Source organism: Eulemur rufifrons, chromosome 8 (genome assembly GCF_041146395.1).
Source record: "Eulemur rufifrons isolate Redbay chromosome 8, OSU_ERuf_1, whole genome shotgun sequence".
Lineage (NCBI taxonomy): Eukaryota > Metazoa > Chordata > Mammalia > Primates > Lemuridae > Eulemur > Eulemur rufifrons.
In genome coordinates this window covers 31,626,619-31,651,463 of record NC_090990.1, presented here as the reverse complement: position 1 = coordinate 31,651,463, position 24,845 = coordinate 31,626,619, and the positions used below count along the sequence as shown (strand labels likewise).

Genomic DNA, 24,845 nt, shown 5'->3' with positions numbered 1-24,845 from the left:
AACATACTCCCTTGAATACCACCACCCTGGGTATTACAGAATTCAATTCCTTGCTTTTCTTTATTGTTTTAATACTGAATTATGCATCTAAACAAATATGGTTTAATTTCATCTGTTTCTGAGTGTTATATAAAAGGAAAAACAAAGTATATACTCTGTTTTGTCCGACTTCTTTCACCCAACAATGTCTTTACGATTCATCCATGTCATTGCATTTATCTACGGTTTGCCCATTTTTACTGTTCCCCATATGAATATAATGCAGTTTGCATATTTATTCTGTTGCTGTTAGGTATTTGGACTGTTTTTGGCTTTTGAAAATTATTAACAATGCTCTTATGCACATTCTTATACATATATCTTGCACATATACTCTGGTATGTATAAACATCCATTTCTGTAGGGAATATACCTAAAGGAGGAACTGCCAGGTCATGAGGTATGCATATATAAAAAATTAGGTAAGATATTGCTATAGTTTTTTCCAAAATTGTTGTACCAATTTACCCTCCAACCAGTAAAGACTCAGTTTCCCCTATACCACATCCTTACCAACACTGGAACTGTCAAACTTTTCAAGTTTTGCTCTTCAGTAGGTGTGTAGCAATATCTCACTGTGATTCTAATTTGAATTTCCCTGAGTACTAATGCAATCAAATACCTTTTCATAGGTTTACTTGCCATTTGAATTTCCTCTTTCGTGAAATGCCTGTTCAAGTCTTTGCTTGTTTATGTACTGGGTTGTTTCTTTATTGATTTTGTAGTTCTTTGTGGGTTATTTGTGTTGTAAATGTCTTTTTTCACTCTGGATTGCCCTTTCACTCTTTTAATGGAGTCTTTTGATGAACAGAAATTGTTAACTTTAATGTAATAAAATTGATCAATCTTTTCCTGTAAGCATAGATACAGCTTTTGAGTCTATTTAAGAACTCTTGGCCAGGCGCGGTGGCTCATGGCTGTAATCCCAGCACTCTGGGAGGCCGAGGCGGGTGGATTATTTGAGCTCAGAAGTTTGAGACCAGCCTGAGCAAGACAAGACCCTGTCTCTACTAAAACTAGAAAGAAATTAGCTGGACAACTAAAAATATACACAGAAAAAACTAGCCGGGCATGGTGGCGCATGCCTGTAGTCCCAGCCACTTGGGAGGCTGAGGCAGTAGGATCGCTTGAGCCCAGGAGTTTGAGGTTGCTGTGAGCTAGGCTGATGCCATGGCACTCTAGCCCAGGCAACAGAGTGAGACTCTGTCTCACACACATACACACACACACACACACACACAAAAGAACTCTTTTTGTCCACTCTACCTTAAAGTGATTTCTCTTGCCTCAGCATTTTGGTGATGGGTACCTCAAGCATGCAAGATATGAGATAGCAAAATAGTAAGGGAGAGAGTATGGGCTCTAGAGTTGGACAGAGATAGATGAATGTCCCTGAACAGGTTACTTCACATCTTTGAGCATTCGTTTCTTTATTACATCATTTAAGATATCAAAGCTATTGTAAGGGATGACTGAGAGGTGTATAAAGCACTCAGCAAAGTATTGGGACACAGTGGGCCCTCGGCAAACAGTGGTAGCTGTGATCACATTCTCTGAATGTCTTTCCTCTTGCCCACTCTACCACAACTGCCTAAACTTCATGGTTGTTTTGTGAAATGTCAATCTATCACATTTAAGGCCAGCAAAGTGAATTAACTACTCTCAACAGGCCAGCAAAGTCTCTCCTTGGTATTCATAGGCAGCACCCATGGTATGAGGCCCACCCGACATCACCTAAAAAGACAGGATTGATGCACAGAGATGCTTTCACCCGAAAGTAAAGTCATTCTGGGGCTTCCATAGGGACCCAATGGCAGCGAGTTGAAGAATCAAAGCAGCCTCTCTTCCCACTCACTGCCAGCAAGCATATCGCTGTGGAGCACGTAAATTGCCTCAGACATGGTAGAGCCAAGTTCCACTGGGTCTGGGTCCAAGGGGCAGGTGTGCCAATTTGCGTGTCCTGCACCGTGAACACGGGGAAGAGAGGGAGTGTGCCTGCCTACGTGCATTTTGGCACGAGTGCACAATAAAGCGGTGATGCTCCTCTCCTAGAAGAGTTCTGTACTTGGGTATATTGGGTGTGCACGTAAACATGCAACAAAGTGTATATTCTCAGGAAACTGGGATGCTCCCACCAGCCTGGAATTCTTCTGGAAAGCCCTGATGGTTATCTGCTCCAGCCTTCACAGAGCTCGGGGTCTCTCAGTGCTCTCAGCCCCAGTCTTTGAGAGAGGGCATGTGCACAAAAATTAGCAATCCTTTTATATGAACCTGGACAACTCTGAATGCAGAAGGAGCATCTACTGCAACTCTTCAGCGCACACTGTGAAAGAAACTGGAAAAGTTTTCTGGATGTTGTATCCCTCCTTCTGCTTCTTAGACCATGAGTCCCTAGAAAGGCTTCTCGAGACTTTCCCACAATTCTGAAATATTCCATTTCCCTCACCCCAAACCCCCTTCCCAATTAGGTTCCACTAAAAATATGGCCAGTATCAAGTGATGAAAAGATGTCAGGGGGGAGAATTGGTACCTGAGCCTAGTGTTTGTCCAGCGGAGTCAAAGGAAAGAACCACTGAATCTGCAACACAAGAGGACAAGTTCATTTCTTTTTTGTTTCTTATAGTAAAAAAAACAAGCTCCCACTGGCTCTTCCCAAACCCTGCCCCAAGGGAGAGTCCACTGGAAGGAACTCAGCTGTATAGCCAGCCTCCGCAGACCCATGCCCACCGCCCACTGGGCCAGGGGGCCCTGCCAAGCCCAGCACCCCTCGTCTCCTGCCACTGGGAGAAACGTCTAAGGGCAGGGACAGGCTCCAAATTCTTCAGAGGCACTTCCTGCCATATTAGGGGACAAATTTACTTCTTTTTCCTTCTCCTAGTGAAAATAAAATTAAAACACAGAAAAATAAAACTTCCCTCCCACATCTGGTTAAAGGCACCAACATTTTCCCTTTGACCTCTTTTTTCTATTCACATACCCAATTGTTTATTATTTCTTCCCCCCCCAAAAAAACTTAAAGTGGCCTATAGGAATTTACAGTAGAAGCTAGAATAAAAAACGAAGAAGTCAAAGAAAGGAAAAATATTATTAATAGATAGTGGGGGAAATGTTAGTGCACAAAATGCATGCCTCGAGGACCTACACAAACACTGCAGGTAGAATCAAGGAGGGTCAGAGCTTCCAAACAGGCAAAGGAAAAAGGAGATGAACAGTGAAACATTCAGTACCCACAATGCATTCATTCTTTCATTCATTCAAATGTTCAGTAAACATTACGTGCAAGTTACTACACTATGACTTTGAGATACAACAGCAAACAGCAAAAGCATGGTGTCTATCTATGGGTCTCCCTGCTATCAGTCTAGGAAAGAAAAAAGTTACTACAGAACAAATTATTTAACTAGAAACTGAGAAAATAAAAGGGAAAAGAAGAGAGTGCTATGAAAGTTTATCTTAGGAACCGGACTGAGTAGAGGGGAGCGGGTGCTGGATGGGGAAGCCTGCCCTGAAGAAGTGACACTTGAACTCACAGCTGAAGGATCAGCGAGGGCCAAACCTGACGAGAATGGAATGGGGCATTCCAGGCAGAGAGAAGGCCATGCATGGAGACCTGAAGCAAGACGGAGTCTGGTGCTTCAGAGCAACTGAAAGACCAAAACATAAAAACAAATACCATACAGCGATCAGAGAGAACTTTCCCTTGCGAGTCTTAAAAAAGGGGGTGCTGTCTGATGTTGAAGACTGTATATTCTACAACTTTTCTATGATAAGTACTTGCGAATCTTGTAAGGCTGTTTCTTACATGAGCCAATGCCAAATGATGGCATAAACCCAATGTTTAGTTCAGTAAAAACAATTATAAGGGGCATCAAGATGATGTAAGGCCCAAGATAACCCAAGAGACCCCAGACTCAAAAGGCTCACTCACTACAGAGGCGTGCACGTTGGATGCTCACAAGGACCAGGATCCACAGCCGCCCCCACCCCAGCAATGTCTTCAGATCTCAGTTTGTATGTCATTTGCTCTCATTGCACACGGAAATCCAACACAATAGTTATCATAACTAGAAATAACATCTGTTCCTACTGCTAGACTATAAGCTCCATAAAAGCAGGCATCGTATCTACTTTATTCACCACTACATCACCGGCACGACACCTGGCACTCAAAAACTATGTGCTGAATAACAAAGCACAGGGAAATGGATGGATCACAGATCCTTCAGGCAATCCTTCCTAAATATTTTTTTCTCACAGCCATGTGTTTGCCAAGAACTGAGTAGCAGAGAGCTGGAGGATGTGGTTTCCAAGGTAGCTATTCTGTACTGCTAGTTAAGGGCAGATCCATAGGCTCTGAAGTCTCCAAAGAAAAAGGCAGGGTTGCCGCTTCTTTACAAAATGTAGAAGCACAATTAGGACACTTGGCTGAACAGACAGATAGATGACCATCCTATCTCATACGATCAGGGTCTAACTCTTATAAATTCACTTCATTTTTAACATTTCTCTCCTCATCTTCTCGCCTGCCTCCCCAAGCCCGGCTTTTAAAAAGAGCTTTATTGACGTATAATTTACATACCACAAAATTCACTCATGTTATGTGTACAATCCAATGATATTTAGAAAATTTACAGAGCTCTGCAACCATCACCACAATCTAATTTTAGAACATTTCCGTCACCCCAGAAGACCCCTCATGTCCATTCAAAATCACTCCCTGCTCCCCCTCCAGCCCTAGGCAGCCACTAAGTTATTTTTTGTCTCCACAGATTTGCTTTTCTGCACGTCTGCCTATCATCTTTTGCTGAGACTGTTTTGATAGTCCCCAAACCAAACCCCTGCCTCGAACTTAGCCCATTTCCCTCCATCCTTTCTACTGATTTCTCCAACTATACACCAGACTGTGTCTCTGCTCTTGATTAAAGCCCCTCAGTGGCTCCCTGTGGCCTGTAAGATAAAGTTCAAGCTCTGACATTCAAGTTCTTTACCACTGGGCCTCATTTGCCACCTCTAATATACCTCTTGTTCCAGATATGCCAAACAACTTATATTTCCCAAAGAGATATGTGCCTTCATGTCTTAAGACATTGGACATGCTCTTCACTGTTTGCATAAAAAAACCTCCACTTTTCCGTTAAGACTGGACTCAATCATCCCCTCTTCTTGAAGCCTTCTCTGATCAATTCTTCTCACTCTCTTCTTTAGGCCATAACTGTATTTCTATTACAGGATTGGTTATACTGCATTATAATCCTTGTTTACTTTTCTTTTTCTATCATTAAACTGAAAGTTCCCTGAGGACAAGGATTGTGTATTCCCTCTGAGGCTTTGACATCTAGCTCAGTGACTGACACATAGAAAGTGGTCAGTATGTTTATTAAACTAAGAAATAAACTAGTAAATATCCTTGCTTTCTTGCAAAGGTGATGTTATCTGAGCGATATTTCACAAGGTGGGGAAAAAAAATCCATTCTGGGTATTGACTGTCATTCGGTTCAAGTCAGTCCTGAACAGTCCTTGTAATGTGAAGCTTCAGGGGTTCAAGCCTGGCCTCGTCCTCGGAAGATAAACGTGCTCACGCAGAGTCCTAGCACAGGAGGAATAAGAAAAGCACTCTTAGAGCTTTCTAGGAGAGAGATCACATTCCCCTGAAGAAAACTGGGAATCGAATTCTGAGGAATTGACTGCCCAGATGAGCAATAATTTAAAAAGCATCTCAAATTTTTATTGCAGTTCACAAGTATTTTTCCAATTGCAATTTACCTTCTTTATACTCACAAGCCGTTCTAATATAATCTCTTCTAAACTTTTTAATCAAAATGTAAGAAAAAGGCTACAAGTAAACTTAAAGGCTAAAAGTTAACTAAGACTAAAAAAGACTAAATGTTAACAGTGGTTGTCTCTGCGTGGTAGAATTACAGGTGATGTTTATTCTCTGTATTTTTGCAAAACTTCTACAGTAAACGTGCATTACTTGTATCATGTGAAAAAAAGTTAAAGAACTTTCTAATCCAGCTTTAGGATTTTAACCTATAACTCACTGGTACTAATGCCAAAGGATAGAAGGAAGGTTCTTGATCACCTTCATTATCTGCTGTATATGCTGAAAAGCTGTTTAGGTTTTGTCTTTAGTTACTGAGGTCATCCTTATATGTCACTATACTTAAATATACCCCAACTATATCAATCTCTAAATGGACTGAGCTCTTTTTTCCCCTTCTTCCCACAAATATTATCAAGTCGCCGCTGTGTGCCAGGCCCTGTGCCAGATACCAGAGACATGGAGCCAAATAAGACATGGTCTTTGCCTTCAAGCCAAGGAAGACGGAGAAGTCAGTAGGCGCTGGTGACACAGTGTGAGAAGGGTACGCAAGGGGTAAGCACCAAACAGGTGACAATCTTACTGGAAAGAAAGAGTCAAAGTCTTTGCAAGCATTATTTCCAGTGATAGTGGAATGCTCCTAAGAGCATGTGTCTTTAACCTTCGGAGAATACAAGAGAGAGGGTAGAAATTTTGAGAGGAAGTTAGTGACATATTCATGTTTTGTGTAAGTTTTGATGAATTTTGCTTTGAGCATTAAAGGCACAGACTTCAGAAATAGTTTGGCCATTCATTATTTGTGTTTATTCTAAAGGATGTAAGATTATTTTAGTAATAAACCACTTTGACAGCTAACGGGAAAACTTAGTACTCAACGAATTGAGAAGTCTGCTTTGCACAAAACAGAGAAAGAATATCCAGACATCTCCATCTCAAGCTAACAAATATGTCACTTTTACTTCTAGCAGCCCAGACTCCAGCTGTTCCTGGCTCCCAGGCCAGAGGCGGCCATGTGGCGTGCTATACAAATGACCACACGGAACCCAGACCAAAGCACAACACAGCCTTGCTGCACATGACTGTTCAGTGAGGAAACCTAGAATTTACTGGAAATCTTTTATGAAGGTCAGATGTTTCCTGTGTCTGGTTTCTGAAGAGGAATAAAAGGAATATAAAGGGAGTATGAAGAAGGGGCTCGGTCTTTCCAGGCATTGGCGAGGTTTCCAAAGCACAAATGATGCAGTGAACGAGCTACATTTTGGGGTACCACCTGTCATGGCACACATTCCACACTCACCTTCTGCTGTCTACCATGGGGAAGCCCTAAAGATGTAAGAATGAATAAAAAAAAAATGTTCCCTCAAGTAGCTCACAACCTGACAGGTAAAATGAAAACACATATAAAGCTAAGCATGATACATGGGGATGGAAAAAAGAGTAATGAGGGCGATTTCACTGTTTATTTAACAGATATTTATTGAGCAAATACCACACACCAGCCTTAGGGATACAATAGTACGAACAAGAATGTTCCTAGACTCAAGGAATTTATGTTTTAGTCAGGGAGAAAGAAAAACAAAGAAATGAACAAAATAACTTCTGACAATGATGAGCAGTATGAAGAATATTAAACCAAGCTACAGAGACCAACAGTAGACATACAGGCAACGTTAGATAGGGTGTTTTGGGAAGGCTGCTCTGGAGAGGTGACAGAGGAGTTGAGACCTGGAGACAGGAGCCAGCTAAGAAAAGAAGAAGGGGAGGAGAGTTCCATGCAGAAAAGCAAGTGTCACAACCCTGCACACTTAAGCCATTGACTGCCACACTAGAAAAAAAATTTTCCCTGGGGCCATGGTGTTTTATTAAAACAAAACAATCCTTTCTAATTTATTTTTTATTGTTTTCTGTGCATGAGTTATATGCAACACAATCCACATTTTTAGAATTAAATTGTCAATATTAATTGCAACAATAAGAACATCAACAAGTAAGATTTTTATGAACCAACTATAGGGTTTTGCTTCACAAGGCTGCAGGCTCAAAACTACCTGAGTTAAATACAACTCACGTGGCAGTCAACGTGTTAAGGAAAAGGCCAGAAGGTCAGCGTTGCTGCAGCACAGAGCACAGAAAGCAGGAGTGTGGGGGAATGAGGTCAGAGAGGAGACATTGACAGATGTCTGTGTTATATTTCATTAGCAATGAGAAGTCCTGCTTAAAACCACGGGAGCAACAGATCTGATTTACATTTAAAAATATAAATATGGCTGCTATGTGGAAACTAAATGGATTATTCTGGCAACAGAGTAAAAGGTAGAGTAGGGGAGAAGCTAACAGCAGGGAGATCGATAAGGAGGAGAAGGCAGCACGCCAGATGAGAAGTGATGGTGGCCCGAACCAAGGCAGTGGCCATGGGAATAGAGAAAAATGGGTGAATCCTGGACATGTTCAAGAGGGAAAACTTCAGGACGTCAGGGAGAGGTAGGAAAGAAGGATTATACCCACAGTGTGGGTGTGGGCAAACAGCTGTTGCCTGTTGCTTGATGGAGAGTGGGCTAAGCCTCAAGACCCTGCCTCTTCTCTGGCCACTGGTGACTGGACCATGGTGGTTACCTGACTCAAGGGAAGGCAATTCATAGACTGATCATCCGTCTATAAGGCAGACAGGGTCTACCTTTTAGAGATTTCAATTGACAAGCACAGAGAGTTGGGAGGTTGGCAGGCGCGATACAAGACACAAAGAAGAGCAGAGACTCGGATGCCATGGGCTGGGCTGGATGCGGGGCCCTAGGGCCCACATTAGCGGCAGGGCATCAGAGAGAAGAGTAGCAACCTTGCTGTTGAGAGCAACAAGACAAGTTAAAGGGCTGTCTTAGATTCAGAATGTTCTCCCAGTTCCAGTCTCTGTGGCAACCAGCTGCACCACAGATCATCTTTCCACAAGGCCTTGGGGCTTGGCTTTCCCTCAGTTCCCATAGGCCTGGCCTATAGCTGAAATTCTTCTTTACTTGTCTCTTGCTGTCCTGGAGCTGTCTGCAGTCTGAGTCACCTCCTCTACCTTCCAAGCCTCCCACCTGAATACCCTGGGCACTCTCTGCCTTCCTGACGGCTGGTCTAAGAGATGGACCTCTCACCGGGCTAGATCTGCATCAAGCATAGCTCACCCACGGGGTGTGAATCTCAGAAGCAGTAGAGGCCCCACCTGGACTGAGGGCCTAAGCTGTGTTCTTCAGTCTCACTTTATGAAAGAGCCCTCAGCTTTGGGGGTTTATGTCTGTTAACAGAATTGGTACTTTAATGGCCACGTGACCCACTGTTTCTTGTTCTGGTTTCTCCACTGCTTAGATCCTGGAGGGATCTGACCCGTAGTCTTAGTCCCTCAATTTCTTCCCTCCCAATTCCAATCCCAACCGGGCAACACCTGAGTAAATGAGATTCCTGAAGCTACACTGAGGAAAAAACCTGAGGAGAGGAAATAAAACACAACCATTAATTTAGGGGGATGTGGCAATATGAAAGAGAAAACAGTAAAATAATCAGAGATAGGAGTAGGAGGACAGAGGAAGCCAGAAGAGGTGAGAATTGATTATTGAATAAAGAAGGAGAATTGAAATGTGGCAAAAAGTTGGAAGAGGCTGATGGCTAAAAAGATAGAATTATTCACTGGGAGGGCATTTGTAACTTTAGTGGGAACTATTTCTGTACAATGATCTGCTTTCAAGGATTCACCTGTGAATGAGCAAGTGGAGGCTGTTGACGTAGTAGACTGACTTAAAGAAGTTTCTCTTTATATTTATTTCACTAATTTGACTTACCACATATACAGAGTTCTCACTGAACTCGAGAGACCGTATGAAAAGATCAGACATAGTCCCTGACATCAAAGAGTTTACGAACTATCAGAGGAATAACAGAGAGATACAAATAACTACATTACGAGCCTCTAGAGAAGTCGCTGCAGGAGTTGAGATGCAAGGGGGAGAATTTTGGGCTGGGAAGAAGTGGGAAGATGTGGAGGAGATGGTGTTTGCGCTGGTGTGAGATGACCCTGCGGACAGGCTGTACTCACAGGGTGGGAACAGCTAAAGAAACGCACTGAGGCGTGGCAAGTGAGAGGTGTGTGATTTCAGGAAGGTAAAATCATACCTAATTAATAATTAGGGCTTCTTTCAGGAGGTAAAAATGCATGTGACTAAAACGGAACCAGTCAATACAACCTGTTCAGACTTTCAAAAAAAGGCTTTGACACATCAAAGACTATTTTTAAAAAGTGAGTCACCATGAAATTAAGGAAGAAACTGCTATGTCACGCCAGGAGACAAAAGGCACTTGGCTGAGGATCAGGGGCAGGACGGCCCCCGGGGCATCAGCACCCACAAGGAGACCAGGAAGTCTGGGAGTTGCTGGGATTCTACTGGCGGCTGCCCTCCTACGGTGGGTGGGTGGCACTGCTTACAAACCCCTGTGCGTACAACAGAGGAGGCTGGAATGAAAATGGAACTAGGCATGTGCTGAAACTGGGAGTAGGATGGTAGGGATGAGGTTTGGAACTCCAAGGGCATGGGAAAGGTTTTACGACAGCCACCCTAGAAGTAGGAGAGGAAGCTGACAAAGGAAATGTAAAAGGCAGTATCACTAAGCACTGATTAGGGCACAGTCTGAAACTGGGAGATGACGGTGATTAGCCTTTTCTAGTGACTCTCAAATGACAGTCTAAGAGCATGATTTGAGAGACAGACAGGAAGACTCAGTCAGGGCTGGATATCAGTGGGACATTTTCAGGAGGACAGAGGGTGAGGGAACTGAGGCTCTACTGAAAGGACCCAGCCTGTGTGAGTGGCTATGGGAGGGAAGTCCGCAAGGGCTAAACACTGAGAGAATAGAGAGGGTCAAAAGCTAGCAACCTAGAGGAGGTCAAGGGCAGGGACCTGCAGGTGGCTGATGGCATGGCAGGGTGGACAAGGTATATGCTTTGAACCAGGCCACCAAGGTGCTCATCCTGGCTCTGCTGTTTTTTCCACTGTATGACTTTGGGCAAGTTACTTAATCTGGTTTAGCCTTAATTTCCTGATCTGTAAAAAGAGTAATTCAAGTCCAAAATCTCTTCTCGGAACCCCCTGAAACTAGACACTATTGGAATTCAGTAATGGTCCTATTTTAAGCCTGGTGTGGTGGCTCACACCTGTAATCCCAGCACCTTGGGAGGCCCAGGCAGGTGTATCGCTTGAGGCCAGGAGTTCACTTGAGGCCAGCCTGGGAGGCAGGAGCACAAGATCCTATCTCTAAAAAAAATTTTTTTAAATGTTTAGATTTTAGAAAAGCAACATGTTGCACAAACCATATATTATTTAACATTTCCCCTATTTGGGGCAGCATCCTATAATCAAATATTAATATTTCTGCTATGAAATGAATTTTTACACTAAATGGGGCTATAAATACATTCACATCATTTCAGGTCATATTTTGCTGCCAAATAAGTTTTGACACCAATCTTATGAAAAAAATTATTTTTAAAAGATTTTTGGAGTTTATATTGCAGTAATGGTGGGCCTCTAATAGACCCCACCTCAGAAGGCTGTCATGAGGATTAAATGACTAGATGCACGTAAAGCACTTAGCACAGTGGCTGGCACACAGTAAGTCTTCAACACACATGCTGCTGTTTTTATCACCATAGTCATCACTGCTATTAGGATGGTCTGGCTAAAGTGAAAGCAGGACTGACAGGTGGGGAGGGGAGGGAAAGGGAGAAACAGGGTGAAAGTGAGGTAGGAAAGCAGACCATGTGCTTTGAGTATCAAGTTAGGAGTTTGGATTTTAATATGTAGAAGTAGAGAGGGTACAGAAAAGTGCTACAAATTGTTCAGAAAGTTAATGATAGCAACAGATTTTTGTTTCAGGAAACCCACTCTAGTGGCAGCGTGAAGGACGGAACACAAGGTGGCTAAGCCTGTTGGGAGAGCTTTGCAGCAAACCGGGGGAGAGATGATGAGGGTCCAACAAGAGGCCACGGTGGAGGGGATGAACTCGAGGGAGGATGGACAGGACAGGGAAACTGACTGGATGTGGGTGGGGAGGACCAAGAGAAAATGGTATCACAGAATACAAGGGAATAGAAATATTCCAGAAATAGATGGGCAGCAATACTGTTAATTTGAACAAAAAGAAGGTCAAGATAAGGTATGAAAAGTACCCTCTGGATGTGAATTAGGAGGCTGCTGGTGGTCTCACGATGAGCAGGCTCAAGGAAGTTAGAGAGAATGGAAACCACACTGTACCGGAAGCCACAGAGGAGCCAGGTAAAATACAGAGCGAAAAAACCGTTCCTGAATTTGGTAAGAAGGAGGTCTTCAGTGACCTTTGTCATTCATGGTAGTTTGGCTTGATGAAGAACTATGGGAAAACCTGCAAATGGCAGTGGTTTAGGTATAGGGGCAGGAAAGTTAGAGCCTGATAGATTTATTTTCTTTCTGAAATGGGAGGTGGTCATTGGTTGTGGAAACTGGGAGGGAAGGAATTAGTCTTCCAGCTGAAAACAGACTTTAAGTGGGGGTCAGAAAACTTTCTCTGTGAATGGACAGGAAATATCTCAGGCTTTGTGGGCCACGTGACATCTCTGTCACACAGCCTTCTGGGGTTTTTTTGTTTCATTTTGCTTGACAACCTTTTTAAAATGTAAAAACCATTTTTAAGTCAGGCCACACAAAAACAAGCTGTGGGCTAGATTCGGCATAGTTCGCTGACCCTGATTTCGATTATACACATACCTCTGCTCCCTCTCAAATCCCCCAAAATGACAGAAAAGATTATTTGTTGCAAAGCAGAAGTACACAAGGACAAAGACAGCAAGAGAGGAGACATCAGCAATAAAAGTTTGGAAGCTGGAAAGCAAATAAAACCAGTGGAACTTAGCAAACCTAAGGAAGCTGAATCCGATGCTGGTAGCGGGAAAAGCTGAGCTATACTATGAAATACGCCACAGAACTCCCCAAAGACTCAATCCCTGGCAGCATCAGGTACTACTGGAAGTGGGAGTGAAGATGATACTAAAATAACATGGTGCATTCTTAAATGCAAGCTGACAGCAAAGATCATAAAGCATTAGAGGAAAGTATCTAATATAAAGACAGGAAACTAAAACAAATGAAAAATAAATGCAACATGGAAAAACAGAAAATACATAGGGGAGATGAAAACTTAGAAAAAAATCATTAAAATCCTCAGGGAAAAGAAATTTTATTCATGAAACAGGTAGAGGATATCATTAAAAAGGTATATTTTGTGAACAAAAAGAAAAAAATAACCCTGGAAAATTAAATACATGATAGCAGAAATAAAAAGGATTGGAAAACAAGTTGAAAAAATCTCTCCAAATGTAAAGCAAAAAGACAGAGATGGAAAATGGGAGAAAAAGATTAAAGCAAGAATAGAGGCCATGCATGGTGGCTCATGCCTGTAATCCTAGCACTCTGGGAGGCCAAGGTGAGAGGATTGCTTGAGCTCAGGAGTTCAAGACCAGCTTGAGCAAGAGCGAGATCCTGTCTCTACTAAAAATAGAAAAATTAGCCAGGCATCATGGCACACACCTGCAGTCCCAGTCCCAGCTACTCGGGAGGCTGAGGCAGGAGTATCACTTGAGCCCAGGAGTTTGAGGTTGCAGTAAGCTATGATGACACCACTGCACTCTAGCCCAGGAGACAGAGCGAGACTCTGTCTCAAAAAAAAAAAAAAAAAGAATAGAGGACAAGTCCAGAAAACATGACATCTGAATATGAGAGTCCTAGAAAGAGAGGAAACTCTGTCATCCACCGTATTCACCAGACCTTGCACCAACTGACTACCACTTCTTCCAGGCTTTGGACCACTTCTTGCAAGGAAAAATATTCAATTCTCAACAAGCTGTGGAAAATGCCTTTTGCAATTGCATCGCCACTTACTCTCCAGGCTTCTTCGCTGTTGGCACGTTAAGATGGCAAAACGGTATTGATAGTTTAGGCACATACTTTGATTAATTGTCCTGCTTCTTGTTTGAGATATACTGAATTATACTTTTGCTTCGAAATTGGACATTTCACATTTAATGACCTTAAATAATGTAATTAGGGTTATTTGAATACAGATTGGGTATTAGAAGACATTAAGGAATTATTGTTAATGTGAGATTAATAACATAGAGATGTATACTAAAGTATTTATAGGTAAAATGACACAATGTCTGGGATGTGCTTTAAAAATCCAAATAACAAAAGTCTATGGCCATACCAAATCCAAATAACAAAAGAAGATACAAATTTCTGTGAGAGCAGGGCCTGTATAATACACATGTGCCAGAGACCTTGGACAGGATGAGATTCTTTAAGTCATTTGCCATATGACATTCCTTCTTTTATCTGGGAAAAAGATTGACTTGGTAGGCTATCATTAAAAGAGCATAGTACCATTCCATTCTCAAGAGATAGCTTAGTTAAGACACACAGGGAGCAAAAATGAAAGGTGCTCAACAAAGATTTTATATGTTGTCATGAGAAATTTTGTATGCCTATTAATTTGTAATATTTCTATTTAAAAAAAAGAGAGGATACAAAGTTCTCAGTGTCCCAACTGAGAAATGAAAAGTTATAATAGGCTGTCACCACTGTCAATCATCCTAAGCATTAGGAGTGGAAGGCACCAAGAGAAACGGACCCTTATACACTGCTGGTGGGAATGTAAGATGATGCAGCAGCTTTGGAAAACAGTCTGGCAGGTCCTCAATGGGTTAAATCTAGAGTTATCATATGATTCAGCAATTCCACTCCTAGGTATATACCCAAGAGAGGTGAAAACAATATATCCACACAAAAGCTTGTACACAAATGTTCATGGCAGTATTATTTATAATAAAAGTAAAAGCAACCTAAGTATCCATCAACTGATGAAATGGATAAATAAAATGTGATATTATCCTACAACGGAATATTATTTGGCCATAAAAAGAAATAAAATACTGACATATGCTATAATATGTATGAACCTTTATTATGCTAAGTAAAAAAAGCCAGTCACAAAAGACTACATATTGTATGATTCCATTTATATGGAATGTCCAAAATAGGCAAATCTATAGTGACAGAAAGTAGATTACTGGTTGCCTAGGGCTGGGGGTGATTGGGGGAAAACAGGGCCTGACTGCAAATGGCTACAGGATTTCTTTTTGGGGTAATGAAAATGTTTAAAATTGCTTGCGGTGATGTTTGTACAACTCTGTGAATATACTAAAAACCACCGAATTTTGAACTTTAAATGGGTGAACTGTATGGTATGTAAATTATATTTCAAGAAAACTATTATCTACAAAAAAAAAAAAAAAAAAGGGAGTGGAGGCAGGTCATCTCACCTCGAGGGAAACATTGACTAAGTTGTGGTCATGGAGTCTGACTGTGGACAATCTCCTTCATCTGCCCTTTGTAAGACAGGGGCATCTACTCTTTGGATTGAGGAAGACAGGGAGAAAAGGAGGGAGAGAGAGAGGAAAGGAAATCAGTGAAGGCAATCATTATTTATTACTTAATGTTACGTTGAAGAGAAAATAAAGAGACTTCGCTAAAAAAGAAAAAGAAAAAAAGAAAAAAACCTTTGATCCTGAATCTTTTATTCAATAACTACGCTGGACAAGGACATGGACAAGAAGAAGGGAACTTTTTCCTAATCTTTGAATTAGAATTCTTGCATAACTATATAACTATACTTCTGTGTCCCCTCAAACAGAAGTTATAAACTGAAGCTTCACTGATAAATTAGGTTTAGCCCACAAAGTGTTTGAAAATTTTTGAATTTGTTAACATTTATAAGTCAGGGTATTTCGCATAAAAATTCAGAATTCCAGCTTCTCTTAAAAAATAGGGAGATTCTGGCAATAGGGAAGAGTGCTTCTATTCAGCAAGGGCAACAAATAATTTTTACAAATTGATATCCAAGGTATTCATGGATTAAGTTAGTCGGTTCTCACTCTTAAACTAGGAAAGAGAATGTGCCAGAATCAGGCAGACGGGGACTGGGTGTAATGAGAGGCCGAGGAGGAGGTGCAGGGTAAGTACCTTGAAGGCTCTACTCTGAGGTGACCTCTCAGCTTGGCGTATCCCCATTATTCTCTCTCACAGCACCCCTAGCCTTCCTGTGGAGCACTTACCAAAGGCGTAACTGAATATTTACTTGTGTTCAGTGTTGGTCTCCCCATCTAGATTGAAAACTCTAGGTGACACATAATGTCTTTTCCACAATATTCTTCACTTAGCACAGTACCTGACACACAGCAGACAATAAATATTTATTGAATGATACACTAATAAATGAATGATATAAAACAGGATCTGGAAACAGATAATCCTTAGGAAACAAAAATCCTACCAATCAGTTTTTCACTGTAAATGAAAGGATCAAATTCTGTACAGAATCACTATAGACTTTTAGGACGTCCTCCCCACCCCCCATCCTAAAAAAACTCCAGTCCATGATCAGCAACGCAAAGGTTCTGAGTGTGGGGAGCCCACTTGGGGCCCACCCGACACCCGCACAGAGAGCAAGCTGGTGGCCTCCAGCAACACTCATTGCAAAACTTTCCACAGAGGAGTAAGGCGGAAAACAGTTCCTTTTTTATTAAAATATATTATAAAGTATATAGTTCCATGTGCTCAGTGAAACAAGAATAAAAATATTAAAAGAAAAAACCAAGTTAGAACTGGAATCACCAAAACAACTGTTAATACTAATAATGGTTTTATGTAAGAATAAGAAGAATTTAATATTATCATGTACAGTCCATATTAAAATGTACCCAACTGCCCCCCAAATGTCTTTTATATCTATGTTTTTTCCCATCTGGGTTCTAATACATTTCACCTATTGCGTTTGGCTATTTTGTCTCTTTCGTGTATTTTAATTAGTAATAGCCTGCCCCCTTCATTGTCTTCTCATGTCAATGCCTTTTATTTGAAGAGTGCAAGCCAGCTGGCTTGTAGCGTGTCCTACGTGTCAGATTTATCTGATTACTTCTTCATGATTAGATTCAGGTTAAACATTTTTGGCACAGACACTATGTAGGTGATGTGTAATTCTTATTGCATCACATCAGAAGGCACATAATGACAGACTGTCCCTTCATTGATGATGTTGACAAATCGGATCATTTGGTTAAGGTGTTGACCCACAGAACATTTTCCCCTTGTGATTAGTAAGTTAATTATTTAGTAATTTATATAAGAATTAGTAAGTTCATTTTCTTAGTATGATAATGGTACTGTGTCTAGGGGAGAATATCCTTGTTTTTTTTAGGAAATGCAAGCTGAGATATTTGAGGAGGTATCAAAAACTCTGCACCTTACTTTCAAATAGTAGATGTCCACCTATCCTCTGTCTGTCTATCTATCTACCTACAGAGGTAGAACAAATGTGGCAAAATGTTAAAATGAAAACTGGGTTGAAAAGATACTGATGCTCATTGGATTGTTCTTTCAACTTTTCCACAGGTTTGTAATTTCTCCAAAGCAAAAGCTAAGAGGAAAGAAATAAATAAAAAGGATTAACAATGGATCAGAACTGGGAGTCCTGGGACCATAGCAAGTAGTAACCTCAGTAGGACAACACTGAGATGCCAAAGAAGCCGCGAGTCAGGACCTCTCCAGTCTTTAGGAAAAAAACCCCAAAACTTACAGGTGGGATGTCAACCAGGAGCCAAAAACATACCCACTGGAATTAGGTTAACCGTGGATCCACAGGCAGAGGAAACTGAGAAGGCATGAATTAACCCACAGTTACAACACTCAAACCCCCTCATATCTTCCTCTCTCACTTCCTTTTTCATGCTTATCAGAGCACTCAGAACCTAATTAAGAAATTTATTAATGCAGGCATTTTTCAAAAAAGATTTGAGAACAAAGGCAGTATTAGCCAAAAGAGAAGAAACTATTTTCTCATTTTATTGAACAACTCTACCAAATGAAAATAAAAACCTTTCTTTAAAAAAATCACTGGGCTAGGAAAGGGCACCGAGAGTGTGGATGAAAAGAATCGGACGTAAGCAATGGGTTCATGAAGGAAGGTTGGGCCTGTCACAAACACTCTGGATTTCAGGAAATCTGCACACCATTATAAAAAGCACATACATATATAAAATAAAAACAAGGACCGCCTCTACTGGATACGTTCAGTTTCAAATCAGCTGACTTCTCCTATTCCCCCACTTCGTATTTTTCCTTTTAATTTCCACACTCCAGGAAGAGAGAAAAATGACGTACTAGCACCCAGGAGCACACATCTTTGAAACAATCTTCTATAAAAACCAAGGAGAGGTTCATTTGTCTAAGAAATTTATTTTCCTGAAATTAATAACACAATTATCACAACTTTAACAACCATGGCTTTATTTATATGTCCATAAGCGAGCGTGTTTATGGCCCCAAGGGAAAGAACCAGGAGAAAAGCAGAGGATGGAAATGTCTGAGGGGAGGAATAACTGATGAGGGATGAAAGAATCCACTGGATTCGGCAGCTACAACAGGACAAGGAAAATCCGATCAAGGCAGGTAAGGCATGTGATGCACTTCAACTCAACAGACAGCAGCTATTTTTGTTATTTTGGAGGATGAGGCTGCGAAGACAGTCAGAGATCAGACTATGAAGGGCTTTTTAGGCCATAAGAGGAAGTTTTGGATTCTTCATGCTAGAGATCAGGGCTCAGAGATTTCTTCCAGCTCAGAGATTGAACTTCACTGGACATGACATTCCAGGCACTTGACAAAGTACCTGGCATATAGCAGGAATTCAGAAACGTTTGACAAACTGAATAATTTCTTCTCCTTTCTAAGCAATGAGAAGCAAGGCAAGATTTTTATCAGATGCTTTGTTTCTAGTATTAACAGTCAGTCAACAACTGTCCAAGGATTATAATTTTTATTCCTATACTCACCTCCAGGACAGCTTGCTTCCTTTTCTCCATTAAATTGGATCTTTGGACAGATGTACATTTTCTTTTTTTTTTTTTTTTTTGTTGAGACAGAGTCTCACTTTGTTGCCCAGGCTAGAGTGAGTGCCGTGGCGTCAGCCTAGCTCACAGCAACCTCAGACTCCTCGGCTTAAGCGATCCTACTGCCTCAGCCTCCCGAGTAGCTGGGACTACAGGCATGCGCCACTATGCCCGGCTAATTTTTTCTATATAGATTTTTAGTTGTCCATATAATGTCTTTCTATTTTTAGTAGAGACGGGGTCTCGCTCAGGCTGGTCTCGAACTCCTGACCTTGAGCAATCCACCCACCTCGGCCTCCCAGAGTGCTAGGATTACAGGCGTGAGCCACCGCGCCCGGCCCAGATGTACATTTTCGTTATCATGTTTTTGTCATCAGTCCCTCCTACCTCAGCAAGTCATAATGAGGTTGCACCTCCCTCCTGTGTCAATACTTTTAAAATATGCTGTTTGTATTAATTTATGCACAGAGCTAAGTTATGCACAGAGTTAATTTATGCACAGGCCCCCCAGTGGGAGGCCTCTCCACTGGGGCGGAGATCTTTTCTCTCCCCTCTTTCTCCACTCCTTTCTTCTCCCCTCTGTCTCTCTCTCAGTTTCTCTCTCCCTCCTCTGTCTCTCCCATCTCTCCTCTCCTCTCTCCTTCTCCCTGTCTCTCTCTGAGTCTTACAAAGACTCTTCTTAGAGAGTTCTCTGTGTGATCCCCTAAACCATGCTTCCAGGACCCCAGCATATTTCCATTTCAAAAATCTTTTGATAGGCCGGGCGCGGTGGCTCACGCCTGTAATCCTAGCACTCTGGGAGGCCGAGGTGGGCGGATCGTTTGAGCTCAGGAGTTCGAGACCAGCCTGAGCAAGAGCGAGACCCCATCTCTACTAAAAATAGAAAGAAATTATATGAACAGCTAAAAATATACATATCAAAAAAATTAGCCGGGCATGGTGGTGCATGCCTGTAGTCCCAACTACTCGGGAGGCTGAGACAGGAGGATCCCTTGAGCTCAGGAGTTTGAGGTTGCTGTGAGCTAGGCTGACGCCACGGCACTCACTCTAGCCTGGGCAACAAAGTGAGACTCTGTCTCAAAAAAAAAAAAAAAAAAAAAAAAAAAAAAAAACAAAAATCTTTTGATTATGTACTTTCAAGTTGTAGTATAAATTATTTACTCCCTGGGATGAAAGATTAAAGTTTTAATCCCATATTGACATTGAGCTAATTAGTGTGATTTTGTACTTGCTTCTTTATCTATAAAATTAGAAAAAGACCATTTGCCAGGCTTTATTCTACTTCAAAGACCTGCTCTATGGATAAAAATGAGAGAGAGAAAAAATAAAAAGAAAACTACTACATAAATTACAACATACTCTTAATATCAAAATACAAATTTGAACTAGTATTTTACAATGGGAATGATTTATGCAAATACAGTATACCTTTTTCTCATGTGGTTTCCCTAATGACTAATTACATGAGTTTTCGAGATAGCAAAGAGAATATGTGAATGAAATAAGGTAAAATATGTGGAAGCATCTAGTCCAGAGCCTTCACAGGGTAGAAACTGCATAAATGCCAGGCCCATTTCTTTGCTTCTCCTTCCTACCTTCCCCATTACCAGACTATGTATTTCATCAGTACTTGCTGAACAAAAGAAATGACCACGTGAACCCAAGGCATGGCAAGGCTTCTTCCTAAATTTCTCTCAAACCCATGTCCTCCCCTCCATCCTATTATTTCTTCAGACTTTCATCATGTTTTCTCTTGCCTCAGTGCACTAGGCTAGGCATCCAGCCTAACACTGTAGAAAAAGTGGTTCGGGAATATCTTTATCTTGCCTCTGATTTGGAGGGAAGACTTTCAAAATTTCACCCTTAAATAAGATGTTTGCTTGAGTTTTTATGGACAGATACTCTTTTTCAGATTAAAGCTCGCTACTAGTCCCAGTTTGCTAAGCAGTTCCAGTCTGAGAGGATGTGGAATTTTATTGAATGCTTTTTCTGTATCTAATGAAATAGGATTTTTCTTTTTAATCTATTAAAATCTATTTAACCTATTAATATGATTAACTACAGGGATAAATTTCTCTAATGTTAAGTCAACCACGTTGATTACCTTAGGATAAGCCCAACTAGATCATGAAACATTATCTTTTTTATATATTGTGGAACCTGCTAAAATTTTCTCCAGGATTTTAACATCTGTATTTTTAAGTAGCTTGGCCTGTAATCTTCTTTTCTTGAGGTCTTTGTTGGGTTTTGAGATGTAGTATATTCAATATCATTCAATTCAGAATATTTTTAATTTCCATGATTTATTGACCCAATGATTACTTATAAGTTTATTTCTTAATTTCTAAACATACAAGGATATTCTAGTTATTTTTCTGTTATTGATTTCTAGCTCAATTCCACTGTGGTGAGAGAACTTACTCTGAATGCCATCAATCCTTGAAACGTGTTGAGACTTGCTTTGTGTATGGTCTGTGGCTTTGCCTTCATTTACCTGATAAACTTTTTAACATGACATACAAAGCACATCCTTTGTGACCTGCGTTACAGGTTACACCCACCTGCCCCCATTTGTACTCTACATGCCAGCCATGCTCGTCTTCCCATAGTTTTCAAACATGCCGTGCTCCTTCACTCCTTCTGCACCGGCCTCTGCTAGAAATGCCCCTACTGCTACTCTCGGCTCCTCCTCTCCTTCCGTACTCAGCTCAGATATCGCCTCCACCATGAAACCTTTCCGGGCATCTTGTCCATCCCTGGACTCCCCCAGTCGGTGAGGTGCTGTGGCTCTTTCCCTCTCAATCTGTCCTCCACGTTGCTGCCAACCGTGGCCATCTAAAATGCAAATCCAATCACATTTCTCACCTGCTTCAAAGCTGCTTCCACCTAAGTCAGAGTCCAAACTCAGCTTTCCATACCAGACTCTCCCAGCCCTTTTCCAGGCCCCTTATATCTCATTCATGCTCTTTTCTAGAATGAACTTCTTACCTTACTCATTCACCTTCAAGTCCAGGCTTGACAGTCACTTCCTCTGTGAAGCCTTTCCTGCACCCGTCCCCCAGTGCTGTGTTTCTAGGTCAAATTGGCCACTCCCTGTGTAACTGTAATAATCAAGGGCAGTGGTGGGCAGTAGAATTTCCCTTCATTAATTTTTAAATATGGCATTTATTTTATTTTAAATATCAATCAAGGGTGACTGTGGGCTTTTTAAAAGCTTGGTAAGCACTGTAAGCACCGCTGTGCATCCCCCCAGGACATGGAGCACCTGTTTTAGCATTTGTTTTTAAAAAGTATATCTTACCTAACCAGACTATAATTTCCTCAGAAGTAGGGACTGTGTCTACTTGAATTTTGATCTTAAAAATTAGATCAAATTAATTTTGCTCTTAAAAATTGTCATACCAGACTGGCACAGTAACTTGTTTAACAAGTATGATTAAATGGATATGGAATGAACTTCACTTAGGGAATAAAGGAACATAACCCCCAGTTTTAAATTCTAGGTACTCAAATAGAAATTCCACAAGCAACCCCTGTGTTCTGTTAATCCTCCTTCACACAAAAGTCCAAAACGCCACATTCCCACCAGGTCTTTCCATTAAGGGTGGGAAACTTTAATGGCTCTGTTGCCCTAAATCTAAACTCCACACGGACATCAGGGCTTCCATCTACTCCACCACGCCTCACCCCACCATTCCTCACGTGTCGCTCTCACTGAAGCTTCAGAACTGTTTCTCATGTTCTGCCTGCTGGAGCACTTCCCCCAGGTCCCAAACTGTCCTATCCCACCCAGCAAGGTCCCTGCTTCAGAGCCCATCTCTTTCTCAAAGCTTTCCTTCAGGCCGGGCGCGGTGGCTCACGCCTGTAATCCTAGCACTCTGGGAGGCCGAGGCGGGTGGATCGCTCAAGGTCAGGAGTTCGAGACCAGCCTGAGCAAGAGCGAGACCCCGTCTCTACTAAAAATAGAAAGAAATTATATGGACAACTAAAATATATATATACAAAAAATTAGCCGGGCATGGTGGTGCATGCCTGTAGTCCCAGCTACTCGGGAGGCTGAGGCAGTAGGATCGCTTAAGCCCAGGAGTTTGAGGTTGCTGTGAGCTAGACTGACGCCACGGTACTCACTCTAGCCCGGGCAACAGAGTGAGACTCTGTCTCAAAAAAAAAAAAAAAAAAAAAGCTTTCCTTCACTTTCCTTCTATTTATTTTTTAAATTTTATTTTTTTTTTCTTTAGAGATGGGGTCTCATTCTGTCCAGGCTGGAGTACAGTGGTGCAATCAGAGGTCACTGCAGCCTCCAACTCCTGGGCTCCTGAGTAGCTGGGACTATAGGCACACACCACCATGCCTGGCTAATTTTAAATTTTTTTTTTTTTTTTAGAGATGGGATCTTGCTATGTTACCCAGGCTGGTCTTGAACTTCTGGCCTCAAGTAATCCTCCCACCAAGTTGCTTGGACTATAGGCATGAGCCACCATGCCCAGCCCTGATTTTTAAATTTTATCTTTTAAAATTGTCACTTCTCAGCTGAGCATGGTTGTTGACACCTGTAAGATCAGCCTGAACAACATAGGGAGAGCAGTTCAAGGCTACAGTGAGCTATGATCATGCCACTGCACTCCAGCCTGGGTGACAGAGCAAGACCTTGGTCTCAATAAAAAAAACCTGTCGGCCGGGCGCGGTGGCTCACGCCTGTAATCCTAGCACTCTGGGAGGCCGAGGTGGGCGGATCGTTTGAGCTCAGGAGTTCGAGACCAGCCTGAGCAAGAGCGAGACCCCATCTCTACTAAAAATAGAAAGGAATTATATGGACAGCTAAAAATATATATAGAAAAAATTAGCCGGGCATGGTGGTGCATGCCTGTAGTCCCAGCTACTCGGGAGGCTGAGACAGGAGGATCGCTTAAGCCCAGGAGTTTGAGGTTGCTGTGAGCTAGGCTGACGCCACGGCACTCACTCTAGCCTGGGCAACAGAGTGAGACTCTGTCTCAAAAAAAAAAAAAAAAAAAAAAAAAAAAAAAAAAAAAAAAAAACCTGTCACTTGTCTCTCATTTCTTAAACACTTCCTATCACCCTGTCTTGTCTGTGGTTATGTTCCGTGAGCCTGAGCTTGCAGCGTGCGGACTTGTCAGGCCCAGGTGCTCTCTTCCTGTATGCCTGCACTGCCTAGAATAAGCACAGTAAGTAACGAGCTGTCACTCAGCAGTAATCCTTATTGACTGACAGAAAAAGTAATTGATATCTCTTCCTTGGCCTCTCTTCCTCCAACTCAAGGGCTACTTGGGTGGTATTCGCATATACCCGGCAAAGAGCTGTCAGTGCTATTTGCATGAATATTTCCTTGTAATCCCAGATCCCCCAACTATCTCCACGTTACCATGCTGAAGACATTCCTGCTATAGCTGGGGGAGAGAGAAGAGCTTGTTTTCACAGCTACACGACAAGATCAGGGGCTTCTCCATTTTCTTCCATACCACTACACACACACACACACACACACACACACACACGAGAAATTATTTTGCCTCTTTTTGCCTTTCCAGAGCAAGGAATCTTTACATTCTCAGCTCTGTATTCCTCCCTTGTAGCCCTTTCTTTGGTAAAATCTAGCTTTCCGCAGCCTTTTAAAATGCTCCCAGTTAAGTAAAACTATGCTATCATGACGGTGGCAATTTAAGTATTCCAACTCTGGGGAATCTGAAACACAGTTTTTGAGGTGTCTGATTCACCGGTAGTGATGAACTTGAGCCCCCACAGAGGTGTGAGCAGCGTACACTGCAGCCACGAGCGCGTCTGCAAATGGCCTCCAGTTCTCCCGGGCACAGCGCCGCTTCTTTGGCTCGGTGGGCTGGGTGGGACCACGGACTGAGTTCTCATCAGTGGAGGGTGGGCTGCAGGGAAGCACGTGACCTCTAGGCCTGGCCCACCCAGACCTTCCGCACGATTCTCCCTGCGCCTGCCTGTGTCTCTCTGTGAGCT

General features: G+C 42.0%; 1 protein-coding gene across 18 annotated transcripts in view; it reads right to left on the bottom strand.

The window, feature by feature from the left end:
- ST3GAL3 (ST3 beta-galactoside alpha-2,3-sialyltransferase 3) overlaps positions 1-24,845 on the bottom strand; it is a 181,786-nt gene that overhangs the window by 113,576 nt on the left and 43,365 nt on the right. For 9 of the 18 annotated variants that reach the window (XR_011234560.1, XM_069479816.1, XM_069479831.1 and 6 more), the window contains exon 3: positions 2,570-2,617. The exons of the other annotated variants lie outside the window; for them this stretch is intronic. Coding sequence is in view for 8 of the 9 variants with exons in the window: in XM_069479816.1 (XP_069335917.1) it covers positions 2,570-2,617 (48 nt within the window). In the remaining variant the exon portion in view is untranslated. The remainder of the gene's footprint in view (positions 1-2,569; positions 2,618-24,845) is intronic. 18 annotated transcript variants of the gene reach the window in all.